Source organism: Oncorhynchus nerka, linkage group LG22 (genome assembly GCF_034236695.1).
Source record: "Oncorhynchus nerka isolate Pitt River linkage group LG22, Oner_Uvic_2.0, whole genome shotgun sequence".
NCBI classification, from domain to species: domain Eukaryota; kingdom Metazoa; phylum Chordata; class Actinopteri; order Salmoniformes; family Salmonidae; genus Oncorhynchus; species Oncorhynchus nerka.
Genome location: NC_088417.1, coordinates 75,268,939 through 75,294,871, shown reverse-complemented (window position 1 = coordinate 75,294,871; position 25,933 = coordinate 75,268,939). Strand labels below are relative to the sequence as shown.

General features: G+C 38.8%; 1 protein-coding gene across 2 annotated transcripts in view; it reads left to right on the top strand.

Moving 5' to 3' along the window:
* The window catches only part of LOC115105740 (oligophrenin-1), a 51,167-nt gene that overhangs the window by 18,185 nt on the left and 7,049 nt on the right, over positions 1-25,933 (top strand). For both annotated transcript variants that reach the window (XM_029628073.2, XM_029628072.2), the window contains exons 2-17: positions 409-504; positions 4,781-4,842; positions 12,215-12,286; positions 13,602-13,703; positions 13,915-14,025; positions 14,569-14,673; positions 14,821-14,950; positions 15,938-16,038; positions 16,260-16,351; positions 17,184-17,262; positions 17,502-17,535; positions 17,692-17,754; positions 18,788-18,862; positions 21,925-22,009; positions 22,943-23,001; positions 25,725-25,830. In XM_029628073.2, coding sequence (XP_029483933.1) covers positions 409-504; positions 4,781-4,842; positions 12,215-12,286; positions 13,602-13,703; positions 13,915-14,025; positions 14,569-14,673; positions 14,821-14,950; positions 15,938-16,038; positions 16,260-16,351; positions 17,184-17,262; positions 17,502-17,535; positions 17,692-17,754; positions 18,788-18,862; positions 21,925-22,009; positions 22,943-23,001; positions 25,725-25,830 — 1,372 coding nt within the window. The remainder of the gene's footprint in view (positions 1-408; positions 505-4,780; positions 4,843-12,214; positions 12,287-13,601; positions 13,704-13,914; positions 14,026-14,568; positions 14,674-14,820; positions 14,951-15,937; positions 16,039-16,259; positions 16,352-17,183; positions 17,263-17,501; positions 17,536-17,691; positions 17,755-18,787; positions 18,863-21,924; positions 22,010-22,942; positions 23,002-25,724; positions 25,831-25,933) is intronic.

Below are 25,933 nucleotides of genomic sequence, written 5' to 3'. Positions count from 1 at the left end.
TATGAATGTCATCTGTTACAAGCAAGTTATTGAGTTCATGAACCTTGTTTCTTAGCCCATATTAACATTTGCAGCCTATTTTTAGCACTTCTGGGTTGCTTGATTTAAAAAAAATGCTTTACTGTGAAGCTTATCAGAAGTCGACTTGATTGTGCAGCTCACCCTGCACAAAGTGATCTTCCTACTAGGGCACACCGCCTCAGTGCTAACAGTGTAACTCTGGTTCATGGGCTCATGATTACTGCATCCAATAGCTGTAGGATTAACATACACATTTAAGCTCAATATTTGGCAATCATCAAAATAACAATCAGTTTAATTTATAAATTCCTAATACATCCACTATTTTTGTTACCAAATTATGTAGATTGTGTTGATAATATGCTAAATGTTTTTTTTTTAATTAAGGTTATTCTGTGGCAGTTCATAAGTTCTCCCAGACACTCAACGTGTTCCAGTTCGACTTCATTGGTGATTCCCTGACAGATGACGAGATTAATATTGGTAAGTTCATATAGGGATGTGATGTCACACAAACACTTACCTCATTGGTCAACCTAAGACCATATGGGAATAATGTCTTAGTGTGGGGTGGAAAGCAGGCAATACATTACCTTGTATGCAGTAAAAATCACATTGTGGGAGCACCTCCTCGAAGAGTATGAATTAGGTTGCTTGAGATGGTGTGAATCCGAAGCAACCTGCCTACACATTGTTTGAAGGACATTGTACAATGGTTGGGTCTAACCCTGAATGCTGATTGGTTAAAAATGCATTCCACAAATTGCCACCGGCTGAAGCTATGACATTAAATAGTCCTATTTACTCTGTTCCATCTGACTACACAATCCACCGTCTCATCTCAGTCAAGAAACGTATAAGCTTGATATCGACTATTAAAAAGCATGTAGACATGATCTCACATTTCTTTAAGGCAACATTAACATTTTAGTTTCCAACACCAGAGATTTGTTTGAACCTTGCTGTCTGTCTCACTGACATTTGCAACATTGTTTTCAGTATTCTCCTACTGTCTCGTAGTAATTAACATGTCGGGACAGACAGCCAGGCAGGCAGCGTTTTTAAGCCAATCGAAATCATGATTCAGCTGGCATAATTTTTATGGATACAGTCCAGTCAGTCGTTTACATAGACCTTAGCCAAAAACATTCTTAGGTCAGTTAGGACCACTATTTAAAAAATGTGACATGTCAGAATAATAGTAGCGAGAATGATTTATTTGAGCTTTTCTTTCTTTCATTACATTCCCAGTGGGTCAGAAGTTTACATACACTTAGTTAGTATTTAAATTGTAGCCTTCCACAAGCTTCCCACTATAAGTTGGGTGAATTTTGGCTCATTCCTCCTGACAGAACTGGTGTAACGGAGTCAGGTTTGTAGCCCTCCTTGCGTGCACACGCTTTTTCAGTTCTGCCCACAAATGTTCTATAGGACTGAGGTCAGGGCTCTGTGATGGCCACTCCAATACCTTGACTTTGTTGTCCCTAAGACATTTTACCACAACTTTGGAAGTATACTTGGGGTCATTGTCCATTTGGAAGACCTATTTGCTACCAAGCTTTAAGCTTTAACTTCCTGACTGATGTCTTAGATGTTGCTTCAATATATCCACATAATTTTCCTACCTCATGATGACATCTATTTTGTTAAGTGCACCAGTGTCATGTCCTGACCATAGAAAGACTTTATTTTCTATGGTGGAGTAGGTCAGGGTGTGAATGGGGGGTGTTCTAGTTTATTATTTCTATGTGTAGTCGTCTAGTTTTTGTATTTCTATGTTAGCATTGAAGATGAAACGTGGCTGGGTCTTTCAGCATGACAATGATCCCAAACACACCGCCCGGGCAACGAAGGAGTGGCTTCGTAAGAAGCATTTCAAGGTCCTGGAGTGGCCTAGCCAGGCTCCAGATCTCAACCCCATAGAAAATCTTTGGAGGGAGTTGAAAGTCTGTGTTGCCCAGCAACAGCCCCAAAACATCACCGCTCTAGAGGAGATCTGCATGGAGGAATGGGCCAAAATACCAGCAACAGTGTGTGAAAACCTTGTGAAGACTTACAGAAAGCGTTTGACCTCTGTCATTGCCAACAAACGGTATATAACAAAGTATTGAGAAACTTTTGTTATTAACCAAATACTTATTTTCCACCATAATTTGCAAATAAATAAATTAAAAATCCAATGTGATTTTCTGGAGAAAAAAATTCTCCAAACAAATGGAACATCGATGGGCTCCACATTCGCTCCGAGCTATGCTAACCTTTTTGAAGAACATTTTGTTAATAATGAAAACTAAAATCTATTTTTGAATAAAGTCCTGAAGTGGTATCGATATATTGATGACATATTTTGCATATGGGAAGGAACTGAAAAAGAGCTGTCAGATTTTATGGCACTACTCAATGACATTGTGTGACACTCAACGTGTTCATTACCTCTATGTGGATTGAGAAATCAAATGGAACCCAGTTTACAACTCTGTATAGAAAAGAAATGGACAGAAACTCTATTACAGGGGGACAGCTTCCACCCTGAGCCATTAAAAAGAGGACTTCCAAGAAGCCAATTTTTCAGACCGCCGTATATGCCACTCCACAGAGGATTATCTAGAAAAAGCAGTGGAGATGCGCATTAGGTTTCTAAGAGGCTATTCGCCACAATGCGTGGATGAAGCTCTTAATTTTGCATTGGGATAAACACCAGATGAACTGTTACAAAAAAAGACCCGCTAAAGAACACTCCGTAATATTCACAACCACATATACTTTGAATTTGTGAAATGTGGGAGATGTGGTCAAGAAACACTGGCATATTTTAGCATCGGATCCAGCTTTGCCGGCTGAATTTAAAAATCCACCACTTATTGTGTATAGGAGAGGTCGCAAGTTATGCGATAAATTAAAAAAATAACACATTTAAAAAAAGATTTTGTGGCATAGAGAAAGTTAAGATATCAGACGGGGGAGGTGATATTACTAATACTCTGAGTAAAAGAGAATGTTTTTGGATTTTCACCCTCCAGACATTATTTCCTAATGGACTTAATGATGAAATGCCTATGTATGTTGTGAATTTGAACATTAATTATGTGCCTGTTTAATGTCTTATTTACACACTTTTGTAATATTTATGAAATGCATATTGTTATATGTGGTAGCACCTATTTGTTTTTCCTTTGCCTCCAACCCCTTTCGATGTGTGGAACGGATATGGGGCTAGGTCTACATAAGGGTGCTAATTTCAGAAAATTCACAAAAGCTCTGACGAAGGCCATGAGGCCGATACATAAACATGGTTACCTTCAAGGAAACACGTGCCTTCATCATTGCTTTGCACAAAAAGGGCATCACAGGCACGGATATTGCTGCCAGTAAGATTGCACCTAAATCGACCACTTATCGGATCATCAAGAACTTCAAGGAGAGCGGTTCAATTGTTGTGAAGGAGACTTCAGGGTGCCAAAGAAAGTCCAGCAAGCGCCAGGACCGTCTCCTAAAGTTGATTCAGCTGCGGGATCGGGGCACCACCAGTACAGAGCTTGCTCAGGAATGGCAGCAGGCAGGTGTGAGTGCATCTGCATGTGCAGTGAGGTGAAGACTGAGGATGGCCTGGTGTCAAGAAGGGCAGCAAAGAAGCCACTTCTCTCCAGGGAAAACATCAGGGACAGACTGATATTCTGCAAAAGGTACAGGGATTGGACTGCTGAGGACTGGGATAAAGTAATTTTCTCTGATGAATCCCCTTTCTGATTGTTTAGGGCATCCGGAAAAAAAGCTTGTCCGGAGTAGACAAGGTGAGCACTACCATCAGTCCTGTGCCATGCCAACAGTAAAGCATCCTGAGACCATTCATGTGTGGGGTTGCTTCTCAGCCAAGGGAGTGGGCTCACTCACAAATTTGCCTAAGAACACAGCCATGAATAAATAATGGTACCAACACATCCTCCGAGAGCAACTTCTCCCAACCATCCAGGAACAGTTTGGTGATTAACTATGCCATTTCAAGCATTATGGAGCACCTTGCCATAAAGCAAAAGTAATAACTAAATGGCTCGGGGAACAAAACATAGATATTTTGGGTCCATTGCCAGGAAACTCTCCAGACTTTAATCCCATTGAGGACTTGTGGTCAATCCTCAAGAGGCGGGTGGACAAACAAAAACCCACAAATTCTGACAAACTCCAAGCATTGATTATGCAAGAATGGACTCTCATCAGTCAGGATGTGGCCTAGAAGTTAATTTACAGCATGCTATAGGGTGGATTGCAGAGGTCTTGGAAAAGAAGGGTCAACACTGTAAATATTGACTCTTTGCATCAACTTCATGTAATTGTCAATAAAAGGCTTTGACACTTATGAAATGCTTGTAATTATACTTCAGTTTTCCATAGCAACATCTGACAAAAATTATCTAAAGACACTGGGGCAGCAGACTTTGTGAAAATTAGTATTTGTCATTCTCAAAACTTTTGGCCACGACTGTATATGGTTTTTGAGTTTAATCTGTATATGGCTATAGTCCGCCTCATTACTTTACCCCCTAGCATTGAGTCTGTGTAGCAACCGATGTATTGATGTTTCTCAATGTTTCAGTGTAATTTACTTCATGGAATTAGGATGTGAAACATATTTTCATGTTATGGCACACAATCTTATGCTATCCTGTATTGATTTCACATCCTCCCCTGTACAGTGCCATGAGCTTCATTTTTGCTCAATTATCTCACTAAACATGGATAACATATTTAATTTTGTCCACAGCGGAATCTTTCCAAGAGTTTGCTGGTCTCCTACAGGAAGTGGAGGATGACCGGATGATGCTGGTGGGTTATCAGCAGCACTTCTTTTAGAACCAGAGGTGGAAATAAGAGAAACCCCATCTGGAACTGGCTTCCTGTGCCCAGATTTTCAAAAGATATCTGACCGGATTCTGACAATCAGTTAGGATTAAATGATAGAATTGGGATTTTCAAGACTGTAAAATTAGATTCTTATCCTCCATACAGGGATAAGAATTTGGTCATCCAATCTGAACTTTAATCAGGATTGTATGTCGTTTTTGCTTTTTTCATAACTCAAAGGTAGTGATTAGGATTGTTTTGATGCTAAAAATAAGGATTATCTTGATCCCACTGAAATGGATTTAAAAAGTTGAATGACACTACAACCAAGAAATTTCAAGTTATCTATAGGTTTAAAGAATTTTCTTACATCTGAAAACCAAAGGGTCATTATGTTGAATTGATCACAGTATACAGTACCAGTCAGAAGTTTGGGCACACTTACTCATTCAAGGGTTTTTCTTTATTTTTACTATTTTCTACATTGTAGAATAATAGGGAAGACATCAGCACAATGAAATAACCCATATGGAATCATGTAGTAACCGAAAATGGTGTGAAATAAATCAAAATATATTTGAGATTCTTCAAAATAGCCACCCTTTGCCTTGATGACAGCTTTGCACATTCTTGGCATTCTCTCAACCAGCTTTACCTGGAATGTTTTTCCAACCGTTTTGAGAGTTCCCACATATACGGAACACTAGTATACAGCTTTTCCTTCACTCTGCGGTCCAACTCATCCCAAACCATCTCAATTGGGTTGAGGTTGGGTGATTGTGGAGGCCAGGTCATAAGATGCATCACTCTCCTTCTTGGTCAAATAGCCCTTACATAGCCTGGAGGTGTGTTGTCATTGTCCTGTTGAAGAACAAATGATAGTCCCACTAAGTGCAAACCAGATGGGATGGCGTATCGCTGTAGAATGCTATGGTAGCCGTGCTGGTTAAGTGTGCCTTGAATTCTAAATAAGTCAATGACGGTGTCACCAGCAAAGCACCATCACACCACTACCTCCATGCTTCACGGTGGGAACCACACATGCAGAGATCATCCGTTCACCTACTCCACGTTTCACAAAGACACTGGTTGGAACCAAAAATCTCAAATTTGGATTCATCAGACCAAAGCACAGATTTACACCAGTCTAATGTCCATTGTTTGTTTCTTGGCCCAAGCAAGAATCTTCTTCTTATTGGTGTCATTTAGTAGGGGTTTCTTTGAAGCAATTCAACCATGAAGGCCTGACTCACAGTCTCCTCTGAACAGTTGATGTTGGGATGTCTGTTACATGAACTTGGAAGCATTTTTTTCGGTTGCAATCTGAGGTGCAGTTAACTCTAATGAATATCCTCTGCAGTAGAGGTAACTCTGGGTCTTCCTTTCCTGTGGCGGTCCTCATGAGAGCCAGTTTCATATTAGCCCTTGATGTTTTCTGCGACAGCACTTGAAGAAACTTTCAAAGTTCTTGACATTTTCCAGATTGACTGACCTTCATGTCTTAAAGTAATGGACTGTCATTTTCTCTTTGCTTATTTGAGCTGTTCTTGCCATAATATGGACTTGGTCTTTTACCAAATAGGTTTATCTTCTGTATACTACCCCTACCTTGTCACAACACAACTGATTGAGAAGGAAAGAAATTCCACAAATGAACTTTTAACAAGGCACACCTGTTGATTGAAATGCGTTCCAGGCGACTACTTCATGAAGCTGGTTGAGAGAATGCCAAGAAAGTGCAAGGCTGTCATCAAGGCAACGGGTGGCTACTTTGAAGAATCTCAAATATAAAATATATTTTGATTTAACAAGTTGTTTTTTGGGGGGGGTTACTAAATGATTCAATGTGTGTTATTTCATAATTTATGTCTTCACTAATATTCTACAATGTAGAAAATTGTAAAAATAAAGAACCTTTGCATGAGTAGTTGTCCAAACTTTTGACTGGTACTGTCGGTATGTGTGCAGTTATATTGAGGTGTCAAATAGATGCATCTACTTATTTATAAGTTATATGCAGGCAGGCTCTATTTTAATCTACAGTGCATTTGGAAAGTATTCGGACCCTTCATTTTTTTCCACATTTTAGAATAAGGTGTTACAGCCTTATTCTAAAATGTATTAAACAACATTTTCCTCCATCTACAAACAATACCCCATAGGGACAAAGCAAAAATAGTTTTTAATTTTTGGGGGGGCAGATTTATTACAAATAAACATACCTAATGTAAATAAGCATTCAGATCTTTTGCTATGAGACTTGAATTTGAGCTCAGGTGTTTCCATTGATCATTCTTTGTTTCTACAACTTTTTTTTCCCTCTCCCACTTGCGCCAAATACAGCAGTACAGTGTTTTTAAAGTAAAAAATAGGTATTAGGTGAACAATAAATAAGTAAAAAGAAAAACAATAAAAAAATCTAACAACCGTGAAATAACAGTAGCGAGGCTATATACAGGCACCAGTTAGTCAGGCTAATTGAGGTAGTATGTACATGAATGTATGGTTAAAGTGACTATGCATATATGATAAACAGAGTAGCAGCAGTGTAAAAGAGGGGGAGGGGGGACACAATGCAAATGGTCCAGAAGTAGCACAACGTGTCCACTGGCAAGGTGTAGGACTTTTCAAAGCACTGAAAATCTGGATTCTGTGATCTTGATATCTCAATCAGAATGATCCTGCCTGATTTAGTTTTTTCTTTAATAAAAAAAGTTTTTAAAAATTACTTAACGGCCAAATTGATCTGATCCTGGATTGCAAAAAAGAGGATTACAGAATCTGGATCGTTCTGATCCAGATTAAAAAGTAGTGAAGATCTGGGCCCCGGAGTGAACTCTAGTCTTTTGCTTTGTGCTATCGAAGTCATTATGTCATGACACTGCATTCGGCGTGCAGTGAAAAGCAGCAGATCCTGTTCTACTGGGCTTTCTGGATGCTTTAAGGATGTTTTTAAACAGTTGCTCTCTGATTACAGCTGATGCTCTTTTTGAGGGGAAGAAGAGCAACACCTGCTGGAGTGCAAAGATCTCTCTGTTCATTTGTTTGATTTCTAGGCTTATAGTTGCTGGTTTCCCCTTTTCACACATTCTTATCATAACTCACCTTGTGTGTTTAATGTAATGCATGAATATTTTTGCCAAATGGTCAAATAAAATTTTATTTGTTACATGCACTGAATACATCGGGTGTAAATGTTCGTGAAATGCAGGCTTACGAGCCCTTCCCAACGATGCCGAATTAAACATTTTTTTAGTTATTAAATAGGAGTAAAATACATAAGCCAGATCAATGTGCAGGGGTATGGGGTGTTTGAGGAAGATATGTACATGGAGGCAGGCTAAAGTGACTAGGCATCAGGATAGATAATACGAGTAAAATAAAGAACCGAGTACCAGCAGCATATGATGAGTGTAAAACTGTGTGTTGTCATTGTGTAGGTTTGGTGTGTGTCTACAGTGCATTCGGAAAGGATTAAGACCACCCCTTCCCTATTTCTACATTTTGTTACGTTACAGCCTTATTCTAAAATGGATGAAATGAAAAAAAGAAATCTTCAATCTACACACAATACCTCGTAATGACAAAGCGAAAACAGGTTTAGACAGTTTGTCAATTGTGGTAGAGAGCGGTGCATTTGCCATGCAAAGTGATAATACAGCCAATCAAGATGCTCTCGATGTTGCAGCTGTAGAACTTTTTGAGGATCCGAGGTCCCATCCCAAATCTTTTCAGCCAGAACATATAGTGCCCTCTGTAATTATTGGGACAGTGAAGCATTTTTTATTATTCTGACTCTGCAGGAGTACACTTTATTATTTGAAATTATGCAATGACTATGAAGTTAGTGTGGATGGTCAGCTTGTAATTTTAGTTATTTTCATCCATATCGGTTGAACCGTTTAGAAATTACAGCACTTTTTGTACATAGTTCCCCCCCCCCTCTCCCCCCCATTTTAGGGGACCAAAAGTAATGGGACAAATTCACTTGTGTAATAAAATGCTCAAAAGTTTTTAGTATTTGGTTCCATATTCCTAGTACGCAATGATTACATCAAGCTTACGACTCTACAAACTAGTTGGATGTGTCATTGGCTATGCCGGATTAAGTGATATGACATGCTATTCTATAAAATAATTAATATTACCTGATTAAGCTAATCAGGTAGATAATTAACTAGAAAGTTGGGGCACCACAAAATAATGTTTATAGAGCTGTTATCTTCCGAATAAACTCTTAACTTCTTGGCGCACCCATCCCGTTAGCGGGATCATTTTTGTCAACATCCGATGAATTGCAGAGCGCCAAATTAAATTACTAAAAATATTTAATTTTCATGAAATCACATGTGCAATATAGCAAAACACAGCTTAGCTTGTTGTTAATCCACCTGTCAGATTTCAAAAAAGCTTTTCGGCAAAAGCAAACCAAGTGTTTATGTAAGGACATCTCTCTCAGCAGACAAAACATGACAAACCGCTAGCAGCAAAGTAGATTGGTCACGAAAGTCAAAGCAATAAAATTAATCGCTTACCTTTGATGCTCTCCGGATGTTTGCACTCACGAGACTCCCAGTTACACAATAAATGTTCCTTTAGTTCCATAAAGATAATTTTTATATCCAAAATAACTCCATTTGGTTGGCCCGTTATGTTCAGAAATCCACAGGCTCGAGCGGTCACGACGGGGCAGACATTCCAAATAGTATCTGTAAAGTTCATAGAAACATGTCAAACGTTTTTTATAATCAATCCTCAGGTTGTTTTTACAATAAATAATATTTCAACCGGACCGTAGCTTTTTCAATAGGAGAGAGAGAAAATGTCTGCTCCAAGCTGCTCGCGCATGCAGAACTCTGCTGGCACCCAGCCATCCACTGACGCGATGTGATCTTTCTCGCAAATTTTTTTGAATAAAAGACTGAAACTATATCTAAAGACTGGTCAGACCATGTGGAAGCCATAGGGAAAGGAATCTGGTTGATATCCCTTTTAAATGGAGTGAAGGCATGCAATGGAACAGGGAGCTTTCAAAATAAAGGATCTTCCTCTTTGGATTTTCCTCAGGTTTTCGCCTTCAGTTCTGTTATACTCACAGACAATATTTTGACAGTTTTGGAAACTTTCGAATGTTTTCAATCCTAATCTGACAATTGTATGCATATTCTAGTTTCTGGGCCTGAGAAATAGGCTGTTTCATTTGGGGGACGTTTTTCACCCAAACATCAAAATACTGCCCCCTACACTCAACAGGTTAAAGACCAAGGCAACTTTTACATTAACAATCAATATTTAATCGTCACCTTGGTTAGTGTCATCTGAAAGTGGTAAATTCTTGGTTATCTTCTTGAACCCTGGCTAACAAGTTGAAACAGCAATACAACATTTGGTTTAATAATTTATTTACTAAATACCTAACTAATCTCATAGAATTACATATACACTGAATGGATCATACATTGATTACAAATGATGTCATAAAGAGAACATCACTGGTGGACGGAGCCGACATGACGGCTGGTTACTCAAAGGAAAGGGGGTTGGGTTTGAGTGACAGAGCGGGAAAACTGAGTAACAAAGGGAGAAGCTATGCTATCTTAAATACAGTATTTTATGCATTCTAAATTACCGCCCATTTGAAAAAGGAGAATGCAATAAATATTTACTCTGAGCTGCGCTTCGGTAGATTGGTCGTAGATCGTAAGCCGGTTGTCCAGCATGCATCTCTCGTCCTCTGAAGACTGTCTAGTGGTGAACTGGAGCGTGGTAGAATGGATACTCTGTCCGTCCTCTCCTAGCCCACGCTTACAGCTGCGGGTGCTAACGCAACGGCTAGGAGGTATCACTTCTTTAGTGAATAAGAGTTCAAAGTTCATACCAAGTTGCCATGCTATATTCTGGCTGGTATAGTCGCAATTCATCCTTCCGGCATGTAGGTCGTCACCTTCACATTGAAATGCGATGCTAATTTCATTAGGTTCTCTCAGGTTGGCTTAGTTCTGTAGGTGGTCTTTGTCCTTTCAATGTGGGGATCTCAAGTCCACACGTCCTTGGAACAGCTTATCTTTTAACGTAGGACTGTCGCCCTAATGTCCTCATAATAGAAAGTTACATTATCGTCAAGGGCTTTATATAGGAGGGGAGAAAAGGGCTTGTTTCATAGTTTATAACCAATGTCTGTTCACATGGGCAGGGCCACTGAGTTGAGCTCTATGACGAACTGTTTTCTCATTAAGAAGCTAAATTACATTTGATCTTTACACAAATAGTTTCATATTTAAACATTTTAAATTGCACAACAATTCCATGTGAATCTGAAAACTATAATGTGTAGACTTTCCAAGATACATTTTATGTCGTCCTATCATCAGTAATACTATCTCAGACGCCAACTGATCTGGCATCATATTCATTTAGTACCAATGCATATTTTCAGCTGGTTGGATTACCGAAATATGGTTCCTTTCCCCCCACCTTTTGATGTTCCCAGACTCTCTATGTTTAACAAAGGCTTTTCAAGAGTCCTTCTGTAGAGTCAAGAGAGAGGGGGGGGTCATAAACCTCACCCACAGGCCAATGTCATGGCGGATGCATTTGCTGTTTGTTTTTGTTGTGTTTCAGATTATTTTGTGACCAATATAAATGAATGCTAAATAATGTATTGTGTTATATTGAGTCCATTTTATTGTAAATGACAATACGTTTCTAAATAATTCTACATTAATATGCATGCTACCATGATTACGGATAGTCCTGAATGTATCGTGAATGTTGAGTGAGATAGTTAGATGCACAAATATCATATCCCTCTTATGGTAAAGGTGAGGGGTTGGCATGTCTTGGGGTTATGATATTTGTGCGTCTAACTTTTTCACTCATCATTCACGATACATTCAGGACTATCTGTAATCATGGTAGAATCCACATTAATGTAGAAGTGTTTTATTTACAATAAAAGTGAATCCAAAATTACACTACATTATTTACCATTTTAATTTTATTGGGATCAAAATAATCTGAAACACAAACGGCAAATGCATCCAAGTTTGTTGGTGTAATGATTGCATGCTAGGAATATGGAACCGAATACTAAACGTTCCACAACTTTAATACACAAGTGAATTTGTCCCAATATTTTTGGTGCCCTGAAATGTCTAAACGGTTCGCCGATATGGATGGAAATACCCTCAAATGGAAACTGACAGTCTGCAGTTTAACCTCCATAGTCATTGTTTGATTTAAAATACAAACCTTTGGAGTATAGAGCCGAAAGAAGAAAGTAATGCATCACTTTCCCAATAATTACGGACGGCACTGTAAATATGTCATGCAATTATTTTTTTTCCTGGTTCAGGTTCAGAATGCTTGTGATCTGCTTATCAAGCCACTGGAGAAGTTTCGCAAGGAGCAAATAGGAGTGACAAAAGTGAGTTCATATAAAGCTTTGTATTCATTTATTTAGGGTGCTGGATACTTCAGTATGTACATTTGAAAATTATGGGTTGTTGGATTGGATTGTTGAGTATACTCACTTTCTATTAGACATTCATGAGCTGAAACGGCACTCTTTCCTTCTAACAAGTGTGTGCACTTGATGGGAGAAAAGAGGATCGAAGTTTTGGCAGTACATATAAACCATTCTCATGTGTCGCTGAGATGGCACCCTCCAGATTTGCTTGCTGTGAAAATTTAGCGGGAAGCTCACCATGACACCAACCTTATTCAGCAAGGCATTCAGTCAAACTAAATGTATCTCTTTTGTATACTTACCCAGTGCCACCATAAACTGCCCCAGTTGATCAACGTTAAACTTTTTTACCATTGCAAAGACTATTCAAATGTACTATGAATGCTTATGCTGCAATGCAGGTTGACTGAATTGTGCCTTTAGATTGACTAAGTCAGATGGGGTGTAGAAACACCACTAGTGTTGTACTGCACACTAAACATGTGGAAAGTTCAGTGGAAAATGTATAATCGCTAAGCCAAAGCTAAATAAATCAACTGAGTTTTTGAAAGCTGCCTATGGAAAACTGGAGCTGCCTAGTGGTTCTGGACTGGATATCCATTTTTCACATACCCTTGGTCTGTTGACCTACTTTTGACTACAATTGATTTGAGATCTATCTAGCACATATTGTATTAGGCTCAGTGTTTGTACTGAAAACATGGCATTTGCTTTCAAAAAGTGTTAGCTTCCCTTTCTCCAACTCACCCTTTGTGTGCCTCTGTCCTCTCTGCCAATGCAGCTGTGTCTGAGTCCAAAATGGGTTCTGGACTGGAGTGCTTTGACGTCTGTAATCATCTACAGATGATCTCAGCTGAGACATGATCTTAAACCAATTCTAGGCCTTCCAAATGTGTTGGCAGGACTATGTACACCAATGTTCCCCTACTCTGTCCTGGGTGACCTCCCAGACAGTCCACAGTTTTGTTATAGCCCTGCACTAACACACCTGATTCAAGTAATAACCAAGCCCTTGAGTAGTTGAATCAGATGTGCAAAGCTAGAAGAAAAATGTGGACTGTTTTGTGGTCCCCCAGGAGGGGGTTGGGGGAAACTCTGATCTCAACAGATCAGGCCAGTTATGGCTGTGTGGAGCAACATGTGCATGTACAAACTGTTGTGATTAAGATCTTGCTATTATTCTTCTTGACTCATGATGAAGTCTCACACTGAAAAAAAGATTGTAAATGTTTTGTTGAATTATGCTGTAATTGAATGAACTTACTTCTTTTAGGAAAGAAGGAAGAAGTTTGAGAAAGAAAGCGAAAAATATTACTCTCAGTTAGATAAACATCTGAATTTGTCTGCTAAGAAGAAGGAAACTCAGCTGCAGGAGGTTGGTGGAAATCCCTCAACATAGGCTTCCTGTAAACAGTTCAATGGAAAAAAAATTACAAAGTTTTGTTTGTCAAATGTCTTTATTGTATTATAATGCTCCCTAATTGGATAACTCAACTAGCTCAATGGCTTAAAGATGAGCTAATAACACTTATGAAGACTATTTGGAAATAAGCTGCTTTTGTAATCACCATGTGGTTCCTCCACAGGCTGACGAGCTGCTGGACAAAGAGAGGCTGAACTTCTATGAGTCGTCAGTGGAGTATGTGTACCAGATCCAGCAGGTGCAGGACCGAAAGAAGTTTGATGTGGTGGAGCCTGTAAGTGCTTTCTTCTAGTCTCCCACACTTCCTGTTTACGCCTCCCAGTGTTGCTTCATGGCTATCCACACACACACACACTCACTCACTCACTCACTCACTCACTCACTCACTCACTCACAAGGCTATAGATGCTGCCTGTGTAACCTATTATATGATACGGCCACAGTGGATCAATAGCCCTCATCCTGAACTAACTATAGTTACCTCTGAACACCTGCACATTAAGGAAGGCAAGTCTAGCACGGCACTAGGAAACAATTACTCACAATTTCATTGATTTCTCATTGGACCCAAATGCTAGAGTAGAAATAGGTTAGTGGTCGAGTACATTATGAGTGAGTGTTAAGAACAGCCTTTGAACAGCTGTGAGAGCCTAGAAATCTGTTACTCAAGGCAGGTATGGAGGTGAACTCTTACACTTCACTTCATTAAGTATTATGAAATACATTTGCCCATTAGAAGAATATAGTGACAGGACCATTTTCTGAATGATTATCAATATACTAATAATTATATCTATGTTGCATTTTCAATGGACAGGTGCTGGCATTTCTTCACAGTATCCTAACACTCAACAACCTGACGGTGGAGATGACTCAGGACTTCATGCCCTATAAGCAGGAGCTGCAGCTCAGCTTGCAGAATGTGAGTAGCTACCGATGTTAATGAGGCTCAATGATGATGGTGGCGATGGGTGGTAATGGTAGTGATGGGTCTGGTTAGGACTTCAGGAAGCTGTAATAGGGCTTTCTTATAACCATCCAACATGGACTGTTTTGCTGTGATCTGCAGACGCGGAACCACTTCGAGAGCACTCGTGAGGAGATGGAGGAGCTGATGAAGAGAATGAAGCATCCAACCCAGATCGGCAAAATGCACGGCCAACCAACCATTGAGGGCTACCTGTACTCTCAGGAGAAGTGTAAGTATTCATGTCAGTTTGTTTGTAAACCTGCTGTCTTCCCATGAAGTGAGTGCCCTTTGATATTTTAAGTAGAAATTGTGCACCAATATTGAATTTTAAAAGCATGTTATATTATATTAAATGCTCTTTAATATAGACCACATGGAAATTTCAAGCAATCAGATTTTTTATAAAGTCTTGCTAAAGTGCCAAAATTCAGCATTTTGACATGTCCCTCATCAACCATCTGTCACTTCTAGAAAGATTTTAACTCACTTAATCCCTAAATTTCACTATCACAATCATTGTAAAGACCTAATTATTTTGTTCCTTTGACAAAGTAATTTCTGAATATTATTTATTTCAGGTGGTTAGTGATTCATATGTCTGTCCCTCATTTTTAAGGTCAACCCTGGCACTTGAACTGAACTCTTGTTTTAGTAAGGTGAAACTATTCCATTAAAAGAAACAAAAAGAAACATTGAACATCTAAAAGTCAAATCATAGTGTAAAAGTAGGTGAGCTGGTTCTACACTTTTTGGCCATTTTATGGTGGAAAACTGAGCAGGTTGAGCATAAACACATCAACCCTGTTACCCATAGATAGACAGGCTAGAATTGATTTATCAAGTTCATGTTTAAACAAATGTTTCATTCATTTGCCACTCCCTGTTGCACACAATAAGCTTCCATTCCCCCTTTCAGGGGATTTATTTATCGTCAACCTATTACTTTATTTGGCTCTATATAGGCACTTACTATAGTATTATTATATCTATGGTTACTATAGTATAATCTTGAGATTGGAAAGTTTTTTTTTTTTTTTTTTAGGTTTAACATGCACTCTTTATGACAACGTTAAAATTAGGTGAAATCAAAAGTGCATTTCAACCAAGTTACACTTCTCAAAAGGCACCTAATTGGTGGAACGAACCTGCTATATTCCTCTCAACATGTTGTATTGAATGAGCCCTGACATGATATCCTATCACCCTGCTCTCCCAGGGGCCTTGGGTGTGTCATGGGTGAAGTACTACTGCAAGTATCACAAAGCCAGCAAGCTGTTTGTCATGGTCCCTGCTGAACCAAAACCCGCAACCAAACAGGTAGGTCATATAATTGGTCATATGATCTTGATTAGACACTTGAACAACTATTTGTTCATCTCTGATATCTCAATGGAATTATTCAAATACACATGTGCTCATATAATGATTTAAAAATATATATATATTTTTTTTACTTTCTCCAAAGCTGTAATGTAGAGATTATCTCTCTAGGCCTCTCCACCCTCCTTTTACTCACACACTGTGATGCTTTCTTCCAGGGCCCCACAGAGCTGAAGCTTAAATCCTGCTTCCGCCGAAAGACAGAGTCCATAGACAAGCGCTTCTGCTTTGATATCGAAACTTACGAGAGGTTAGTACAAACAAGCCACTTTGGGACTTCGAGATGAGGTAGACTTCGTATAAGATCATACATGCCTTGTGGTATAAACAAGTTTGAGCAGTGAGGTGAACAGGTGGTCTACAAGGACACTGAGTGTGTGCATGTACAGAGTGGATGATAGCCCAAACAATCAGTTGGCAGCAGGTGCCTACTTCCTGCTGGAAGCAGATGGCAAACTCTGTGATTTCAGGGGAAGAGAACACCATGAACTCATATTTATACAAGCAAGGCATTCTTTACAATATTTACAGCAGAGGGATGCAAGCCGTACACTGATATTTCATTGTATTTATTATGGATCCCCACCAAGGGTCCGGCAAAATTAAGGCAGTTATACAATTTTAAAAACATTCATTGCAGAATTCACAACACATTGTGTGCCCTCAGGCCCATACTCCACTACCACATATCTACAACGAAAAATCCATGTGTACGTGTGTATAGTGCGTATGTTATCGTGTGTGCATGCATGTGTCTATGTTTGTTACTTCACAGTCCCTGCTGTTCCATAAGGTGTATTTTTATCAGACAGAGGGACCACAATGGAAATAAGTCTGACTTTATTGTGATATCTTCGAGGATTTTACTAATGTGCATGTAAGGCTTTTTCACGTTTTATGTGTGCTGTTTTTTTTGTTTTTTTAATGGTGGATTTAATAAACTTAACTTAAAAAAGGGAGCTCAGACACCAGCCAATTAAAATATATATATATATATATATATATATATATATATATATATATTAGTCAAACATGCAATATTGTCTATGCACTAACTGTGACACTTGTTCCTATCACAATAGAAACATACCTGTCACTCTCCAGGCTGTTTCGGAGGCCAACAGGAAGTTATGGATGGAGGCCATGGATGGAAAAGAGCCTGTGAGTTTCTTTACTGGAGGGTCCATACAGTCCCCTTGGTCCAAAGGTTATTCTGTACTGTAAAGGCATTGTGTTTTATAGTCCTAATATTGCAGTTTTTCTTTGGTAATGATAATGAAATATGATAATGAAAGTCGGATCTCTTTATAATATCATATATTCAGGTTTATTATTATGAGTGCCACAGAAAGCTCCACAGATATTAGTTTTTGGTGTTTTACACTGTTATTTCATTCCAGATTTATCATTCCCCAATTCACAAGCAAGCTGAAAGTATGTACCATTACCAATGTTCATTATTAGTTTTTTTTTACTGCAGTATAATATAGTAAATTAAACCGTATGAATCTCACTGAACATCCATAAAGACACATTTGTTTGTCATTCCACTGCTTGTGAAATCTGTTAAATGTTACTTGTCTTCCACAGTGGAATTGAATGAAGTTGGATTCAAGTTTGTAAGAAAATGCATTAACTTCGTTGAAACTAAAGGTAAAGTAACCAGAAAGTTCTAGTCCATACCATGCGTTTTGTCTTTGTATGCCGCCTATCAGATTTCCTGCCAGTTTCGTCATAGTCTAGTCAGTTTTCTATATTGCCCGTTAGAGGGCAGAGATGAGTTGTTTGAAATGGACTCTGAAGCCTCACTGCTATCCTAAATGAACGTTCTCACCAGAGGGAAGCAGTAAATAAAAACACAACGGCTGCATTATGACGTCCATTATGACTAACTTTGCCATTTAGCTCACCACAATAAATGTCCTTATAGAAGAGCACTTCAGTCCATACTACATTTGCTGTTTTACTTTGTTTACAGCAATATAACTGAATAACAACGCACTAGTACTATACATAGTTTTTTAAGAATCATACCACTATGTAGGCAACAAAAGTATTACTCCAGAGAGAGTATATTACCATGTGGCATCAGAAAACTGTTAAATGTGTGGGCACATTCAACTGCTCCTATCTCTCAAGCAGCTCAAATTCTTTAGATTCCATAGGCTTTCTCACTTCAGCCCTCCCTAATTCACTCGTCCAATTTATTTACGAGTTTGGTGAGGCACCGGCACTTTGATTTTGTATGGTCCTGTATGGTTTAGGTGGTCGAGCATGGCGCTTGCAAAGCCAGGATTGTGGGTTCGATTCCCGGGGCCAACCATGCATTAAATGTGTTAACGCATGATTGTAAGTCTCTTTAGATCAAAGTGTCTGCTAAATGGTATACATTAAATTATCCTCTTATCTTTCACAACCAGTAAGATATACAGGCCTCGTATAATAACATAAACTCCAGCCATCCACTGGAGCAGTGAAGCAAATCATTCATTTGGAAGAGGCTGGGAAGTAGGCTAGCATTGTGAAGGCGTTGTCTGCTACGTCCTTATTTTCACTCCAGTTGATACAGGCCTGCACTGAGGAACAGCCTGTACATTTCCACTGCTCTGAATTTCTCTGGAGGAAACTCCCCCTTTTCTTTCCTTTTACCCAAACCCCACCCACTCTCTCCTTCTCTCTTTTACAGGACTCACACAAGAAGGAGTATACAGAACTGTTGGCAGTAACATCCAAGTGCAGAAGCTTTTAAATGCTTTCTTTGGTGAGGAAATTACCCAGTCAACATGTTTTCTCTCTCTCTCCCTCTCTCAATAAATGGATAGATAGATGGATGGATAGATAGATGGATAGATAGGATTGAAGAATGTTTCGTGCAGAGGGGCTGTTTGAAGCACAATACAGAGATTAAACTGTTACATTTCCCTGTTTTACTGGCACACACAGCTTGCCTGAGAACTCAAACTGAATTATTCTGCTTTTTTAAAACTTTTTTTTTTTACATCATTCTGAGACGGTTGTTGTGCAAAACAAAGACCTCAGTGATTGGATAATCTCTAACTAATCAGAGTATCAAAGCCAATGACACATTTTTAAAAATCTGCTTTACCCATGTGTGTTCTGACTCTGGCCCAACTCAGCAGTTTTTCTTGGACCTATCAGAACGGTTAGAATGTGTTTGTATTCTAGAAGTTGTCGGGGAGCTACACTGATCCAGACTCATTGCGGAGAACAAAGTAACGTCCGTGGGTGTGGCGTAGCGTTTGGGCAGAGCAAGTATTTTGGGTTGCCAGGCAAACACACAGCAGATTTTGAAGCAATATTAAAAAGCACCAAATGCATATTTATGAAGTAGTTTATAAGTAATTCCCTTGCCCCTAAGGCAGATGACTGTGACCGGATATAACATTTATTTTTTCCAATATTAATCTAGATATCACTATGCGCTACTGCAAAGGCTTAATTTATCATAATATTGTATCCATATCATAATCTTGTATCCAACCCTCCATAATAGTTTTATTGTTGTGGAAATAGTGCAAAAGACACTGGCATTTTATATTTACTTGCATTTTAAGATTGAGTACTTTAATTCACCAATATAGTCAGATATTTCAACTGGCTGCACCTACTGTGATCATTTGCCAGTGTGACCTGAAGAAAAAAAGAACACTAATCAGACGTGTTTGCAAGGGCCCCTGTGGGGAAAAAAAGGTTTGCCATTTCTGCTTAATTGTTTAATATTTTTTTTTAAAGTTTAGTAATAGTTTAGAATTTTTTCCAGTTATTTTTTTTATTTTTATATATATATATATTTTTAACAAATAGTCTGGGGATGAGCATGTGCATCTTCAATATGTAACCATTGTTCCTCTTTAGTGCATTTAACAATACGAGTAAAAGCCCTGGATGACGAGTTGATAAAATTACAAATCTAGAAGGTTAAAACCACCCTCCATTTAAAGAATGTCTTTTTATTTTTATTTTACCTACAGTGGGGAGAACAAGTATTTGACACACTGCCGTTTTTGCAGGTTTTCCTACTTACAAAGCATGTGGAGGTCTGTAATTTGTATCAACAGTACACTTAAACTGTGAGAGATGGAATCTAAAACAAAAATGCAGAAAATCACATTGTATGATTTTTAAGTAATTAATTTGCAATGTGATTTTCTGGATTTTTGTTTTAGATTCTGTCTCTCACAGTTGAAGTGTACCTATGATACAAATTACAGACCTCTACATGCTTTGTAAGTAGGAAACACTACTGATTTAGCAGGTTATCAAATACTTGTTCTCCCCACTGTATTTAACTAGGCAAGTCAGTTAAGAACAAATTCTTATTTCCACTGACGGCCTAGGAACAGTGGGTTAACTGCCTGTTCAGGGGCAGAACGACAGATTTGTACCTTGTCAGCTAGGGGGTTTGAACTTGCAACCTTCCGGTTACTAGTCCAATGCTCTAACCACTAGGCTGTGGTTTAGTGGGGTAATTGTTATTACTGAGAATAAACATCAAACTTTGGGAGCCAGGCCATTCTAAAGAGGTTTATTCTACCTGTTAAATTTATGGGAAGATTGTTCAATTGAATTAGATCTAGGATAACTGTATCTTAATATATTTGTTTTATTATCACTTAAATATCCTAAGTATTTGCAATTTTTGTGGTTCACTTAAAGGATTGCTGTAGATCATAAATTAAGTTGTATTTTTCCTATTGCCATAAAAAATGAAATTTTCATGTTCATTTTATATCCTGCGATTGTATCAACTCGTCACCAAAGGCTTTTACTTGCGACATATTGTTAAATGCACTAAAGAGGAACCATGGTTACATATGGGAGATGCGCATGCTAATCCCAGACTATTTTCACGTATTGTCAGTGCAAACATGAGGGGGGAGAGAGGACATCCCAGTCTCGTACCCAGTGGTGGGGGCTCTTGGATGCCAGCAAAGCCACAACACTAGACAATACAGGATATTTTTATGAAATGTATTATTTCAGGTGGAAAGTTGAAGGCTTCCAAAGTTTTGAATAGAAAAGGCCACTCGACGGTGAAAAGCCTTTTCGCTATCAACAGCCATTATTGATACATCTTGTTTTTTAGAGTACTGTATTATACTGAAACATATTTTCATTTGTAAGTCTATATTTCTAATAAACCATGTTGGCTTAATATGTATCAAGTCTGGTAATACTTCTGTCATTCTGTTGCTTATGACTATTGTTATTATTTTGTCACAATATATTACATTTATGGGTCTGTAATCTGACGGGACTCCATATTTTCCTGGTTTTAATATAACTGAAATAACTGTTTGATACATGAAACTCAGAAGCGCTGAATTGAGTGACGTGTGTTGTCATTTGAGTAAACAGGGGCACTACTTTGTCCCAGAATATCAAATTAAATTACATGTGAAAGATGCCCATTGTGCTTTTCTCCGCGCTAATGTTTTAAGTGTCTAATATTTCTTCTTGGGGGATTTACATTTTTAATATTTTTCTTGCTGCTGCTGATTGTTTCAAAGTTATTGAGTCTAAGAAGGCTGTAGGATCAGTCCCAACTGTTCAGATTTTTGTAGAAGTGTTTAAAATTGTTATGAATAGTGTTTCTAATTAAAGCATTTATCCTTATTTTTGGGAAATTGTAACTGATTTGCTGTTTATTTGTTTTGGGAGGGCTGCAAGCTGTTTTATCAGGTTTGTTTGCTATTAGTATGTAAATAGCATGCTTTATTTGAGTTTAACCTGTACTTGTTGTCACTCTTCAGAATTGTGTTTTCTTGTTTGTTTTTAATCGTCTTTCTCCTCTTCCTGTAGACCAGAAATGCCCAGGGGATGTGGATTTCCACAGCAGCGACTGGGACATTAAAACCATCACAAGTGCCATGAAGTTTTATCTCCGGTGTGTTCCCGTCCTATTAAATCTTGTCAAACTCATTCCACGGAGGGCCGAGTGTCTGTGGGCTCCTCCTTTATTCTTGATTGATGAATTAAGGTCACTAATTAGTGGAAAACTCCCCTCAGCTGGTTGTCTAGGTCTTAATTGAAAGGAAAAAACAAAAACCCGCAGACACTAAGCCCTCCATGAAATGAGTTTGACACCTCTGTCTTAAATCATCTAGCAGGTGACATACAAGAGCCAGTTGCTCTGGAACAACATGTTCTATAGAATGATGTTAGACCAAGCTTTGTCTGATGCCAATTAGCACTCAGCTTCTAAATTAGAGACATTTAAAGAGGGAGAAACAGCGCTCTGCCATTTCCAGACTGTATATTCTATGTTTTATGAGAAAATATAATGCCATCTTTTGAAATAAGTTATGTGCTGTGATTAGATATACTACATATTAAAGTTGTAATCATCTATGCTGGCAAAGGATGAGAGGTTTCTCTCTGCTCCATGAGCCTAGTATAATTGTTTGCTGCTTAAAGTGCTCAGTGACAAGGCCTCTTGTCTTCAAGGCCTCTTGTCTTCAAGGCCAGGTTTTTATCCTCCCCCAATACCCCTCATAATGATTTACTCACAGGTTGTCTCCCCACACTTTGAGGAGGCCAGGCAGCTGCTTGAAGGCTTACATTAGGCCTTTGGTCACTCATGCCTTAACACTGCATTGTTAAGTCTAATTTCAGACTAGGAAGGAACATTTTGATAAGGAGACCTTTGTCAGTGGACTCTTAAATTCATTCGGAATGAGTACTGTAGCACTTGTTGATGCTGAAAGTGCATGAGCAACAATTCAGTAGCAGTTATTAAAAAGGCTGTTTTAGGGTATGACGTGAGTGGTGGAGTATTTGTACTGTACTTGTTTACCTGATCGCGTGTGTTCATCCACAGGAGTTTAACAGAGCCTCTGATGACCTACGGTCTCAACAGGGACCTCATCTTAGCAGCAAGTAAGATGTGTTTTCACACTTACTGATATATAAAGACAATGACTTGGAGAAACAATTACTCAGACCCACTTCAAGATCCACACTTTATTTGCTTACACACTTTAAAAAGAAAAGCTGCACCAGTCCACTAAACTGATGGATTTCTGTTATCACATGTACAGTAGTAGGTCAGATTTCTAGATCTTTAGGATAGTCTCATGGCACATTTACATTTCCTTCTCATGCGAGGGCATGTCTTTGTCAAACACTGTTTGGATATCGTACAAGTTATTAGAAGTAACGTGTAGCTCATATAGTAGAGCAGTGCTCATTGTGGGTTCGATTACCACGGGGGACCAGTACGAATAAAATATAAAAATGTATGCGCTCACTACTGTCACTCTGGATATGACTAAAATGTACAATTACATTTAAGGTTGGCTTTGGGAGCTGAGAAACAGGTGGTTTACTTCCACATCTTGTTTTATGTCTTCCAAGTGCTCTTTCTACAGTTAATTGTGCATTTGTTCTCCATCAGACTGAGTTCACTCTCAAGTTCAACAGGCTGGGTTACAGCTATAAAAGGGAAGGGGGGAAAAACATTCTCTCTGTTCAGTACAGTAAATTTAAAGGAAAATCCCTATTTATTTTCTTTATACATTTTTTAAAATAAAAATACACACTATCTGTGTGTTCCCTGTGAAAAAAGCACTAACAAAGAAAAAGGATATAATAGCATCAGGCATTTTCTTTTATTAGATCCAGTCAATTAAAGTTCCTACCTCTGGATATCTTATTCAGTTCTCCTGCGGGGGATCCTAGTCCCTTGCCTCCTAATGTAATTTTATTTTGGTCCGTTTCTCCACAGACTGGATCCACAGTATCATAGTGGGTGTGGAAAAACTCCATATTGCATTTGAACATGCCATAATTAAATGGTAAAACCATTGTAAAAGCATGTTATACACCAGTTCTAAACCTCTTAACTGAGATAAGCTCCCATGCCCCAGGAGCCCGATCTTTTAACTTCTTGAGGTTCACATTACACCGCAATGTAGCAGCAGGTGTGCAATTGGACACCTGAAATGTTTTGACTGGGATGAGGATTAGGCTTTGCTGATGAACTTTCTCATGCACAATGTCTATGCATATAAACCAAAAAAGTGTTAACCAAATCAAAATATATTTTATATTGATGGAAGCTTTGCACACACTTGGCATTCTCTCAACCAGCTTCACCTGGAATGCTTTTCCAACAGTCTTGAAGGACTTCCCACATACGCAGAGCACTTGTTGGCTGCTTTTCCTTCACTTTGTGGTCCGACTCATCCCAAACCATCTCAATGTGGTTGAGGTCGGGGATTGTGGAGGCCAGGTTATCTGATGCAGCACTCCATCACTCTCCTTCTTGGTAAAATAGCCCATACTGTACACAGCCTGGAGGTGTGTTGGGTCATTGTCCTGTTGAAAAACAAATGATAGTCCCACTAAGCCCAAACCAGGTGGGATGGCGTATCACTGTAGAATGCTGTGGTAGCCATGCTGGTTAAGTGTGCCTTGAATTCTAAATAAATCAGTGTCACCAGCAAAGCACCCCCACACCATAACACCACCTCCTCCATGCTTCACAGTGGAAACCACACATGCAGAGATCATCCGTTCACCCATACCGCGTCTCAGAAAGACACGGCGGTTGAAACAAAAATCTCCAATTTGGACTCCAGACCAAGAACATTGCTCGTGTTTCTTGGCCCAAGCTAGTCTTCTTCTTATTGGTGTCCTTTTAGTAGTGGATTCTTTGCAACAATTTGACCATGAAGGCCTAATTCACATAGCCTCCTCTGAACAGTTGATGTTGAGATGTCTGTTACTTGAACGCTGAAGCATTTATTTGGGTTGTAATTTCTGAGGCTGGTAACTCCAATGAACTTATCCTCTGCAGCAGAGGTAACTCTGGGTCTTCCTTTCCTGTGGCGGTCCACGTGAGAGCCAGTTTCATCATAGCGCTTGATGGTTTTTGTGACTGCTCTTGAAGAAACTTTCAAAGTTCTTGACATTTTCCGTATTGACTGACCTTCATGTCTTAAAGTAATGATGGACTGTCGTTTCTCTTTGCTTATTTGAGCTGTTATTGCCATAATATGGACTTGGTCAAAATAGGGGTATCTTCTGTATACTACTCCCGCTTCCTTGTTATAATACAACTGATTGGCTAAAATGCATTGAGAAGGAAAGACATTCCACAAATTAACTTTTAACCAGGCACACCTTTTAATTGAAATGCATTCCAGGTGACTACTTCATGAAGCTGGTTGAGAGAATGCCAAGTGTGTGCAAAGCTGTCATCAAGGCAAAGGGTGGCTATTTGAAGAATCTCAAATATAAAATAGATTTTGACTTGTGTAACACTTTTTGGTTACTACATGATTCCATAGGTGTTATTTCATAGTTCTCCATGTCTTCACTATTATTCTACAATGTAGAAATAGTAAAAAATAAAGAAAAACCCTTGAATGAGTAGGTGTGTCCAAACGTTTGACTGGTTGTGTGTGTAATGGATTGTGTCCAATTTGTAAGTCGCTCTGGATAAGAGCGTCTGCTAAATGACTTAAATGTAAATGTATGTAAATGTGTTAATTACCAATGAATACATTCACATTGCTCTTAACATAATAGGTCTCAATCTAACATGGACAATATGTCAGTTATTGCTCATGTAAAAAGAAATGTATCTTGTTTCTTAGAATCAGATAGCCTAGATGATCGACTGGGTGCAATCCACTCCCTGACATACAAACTCCCAGAGAAGAATCGAGAAATGTTAAGCCTACTGATCGAACACCTGGTGAAGTAAGCGCTAACCTGATATGACATGCCACTGTTGTGCTTCAGTCTCTGTGTGCCTCCTAACTGATGAAGTTATACAAGTTATGCTTATTTAGGCCTTTTCTTG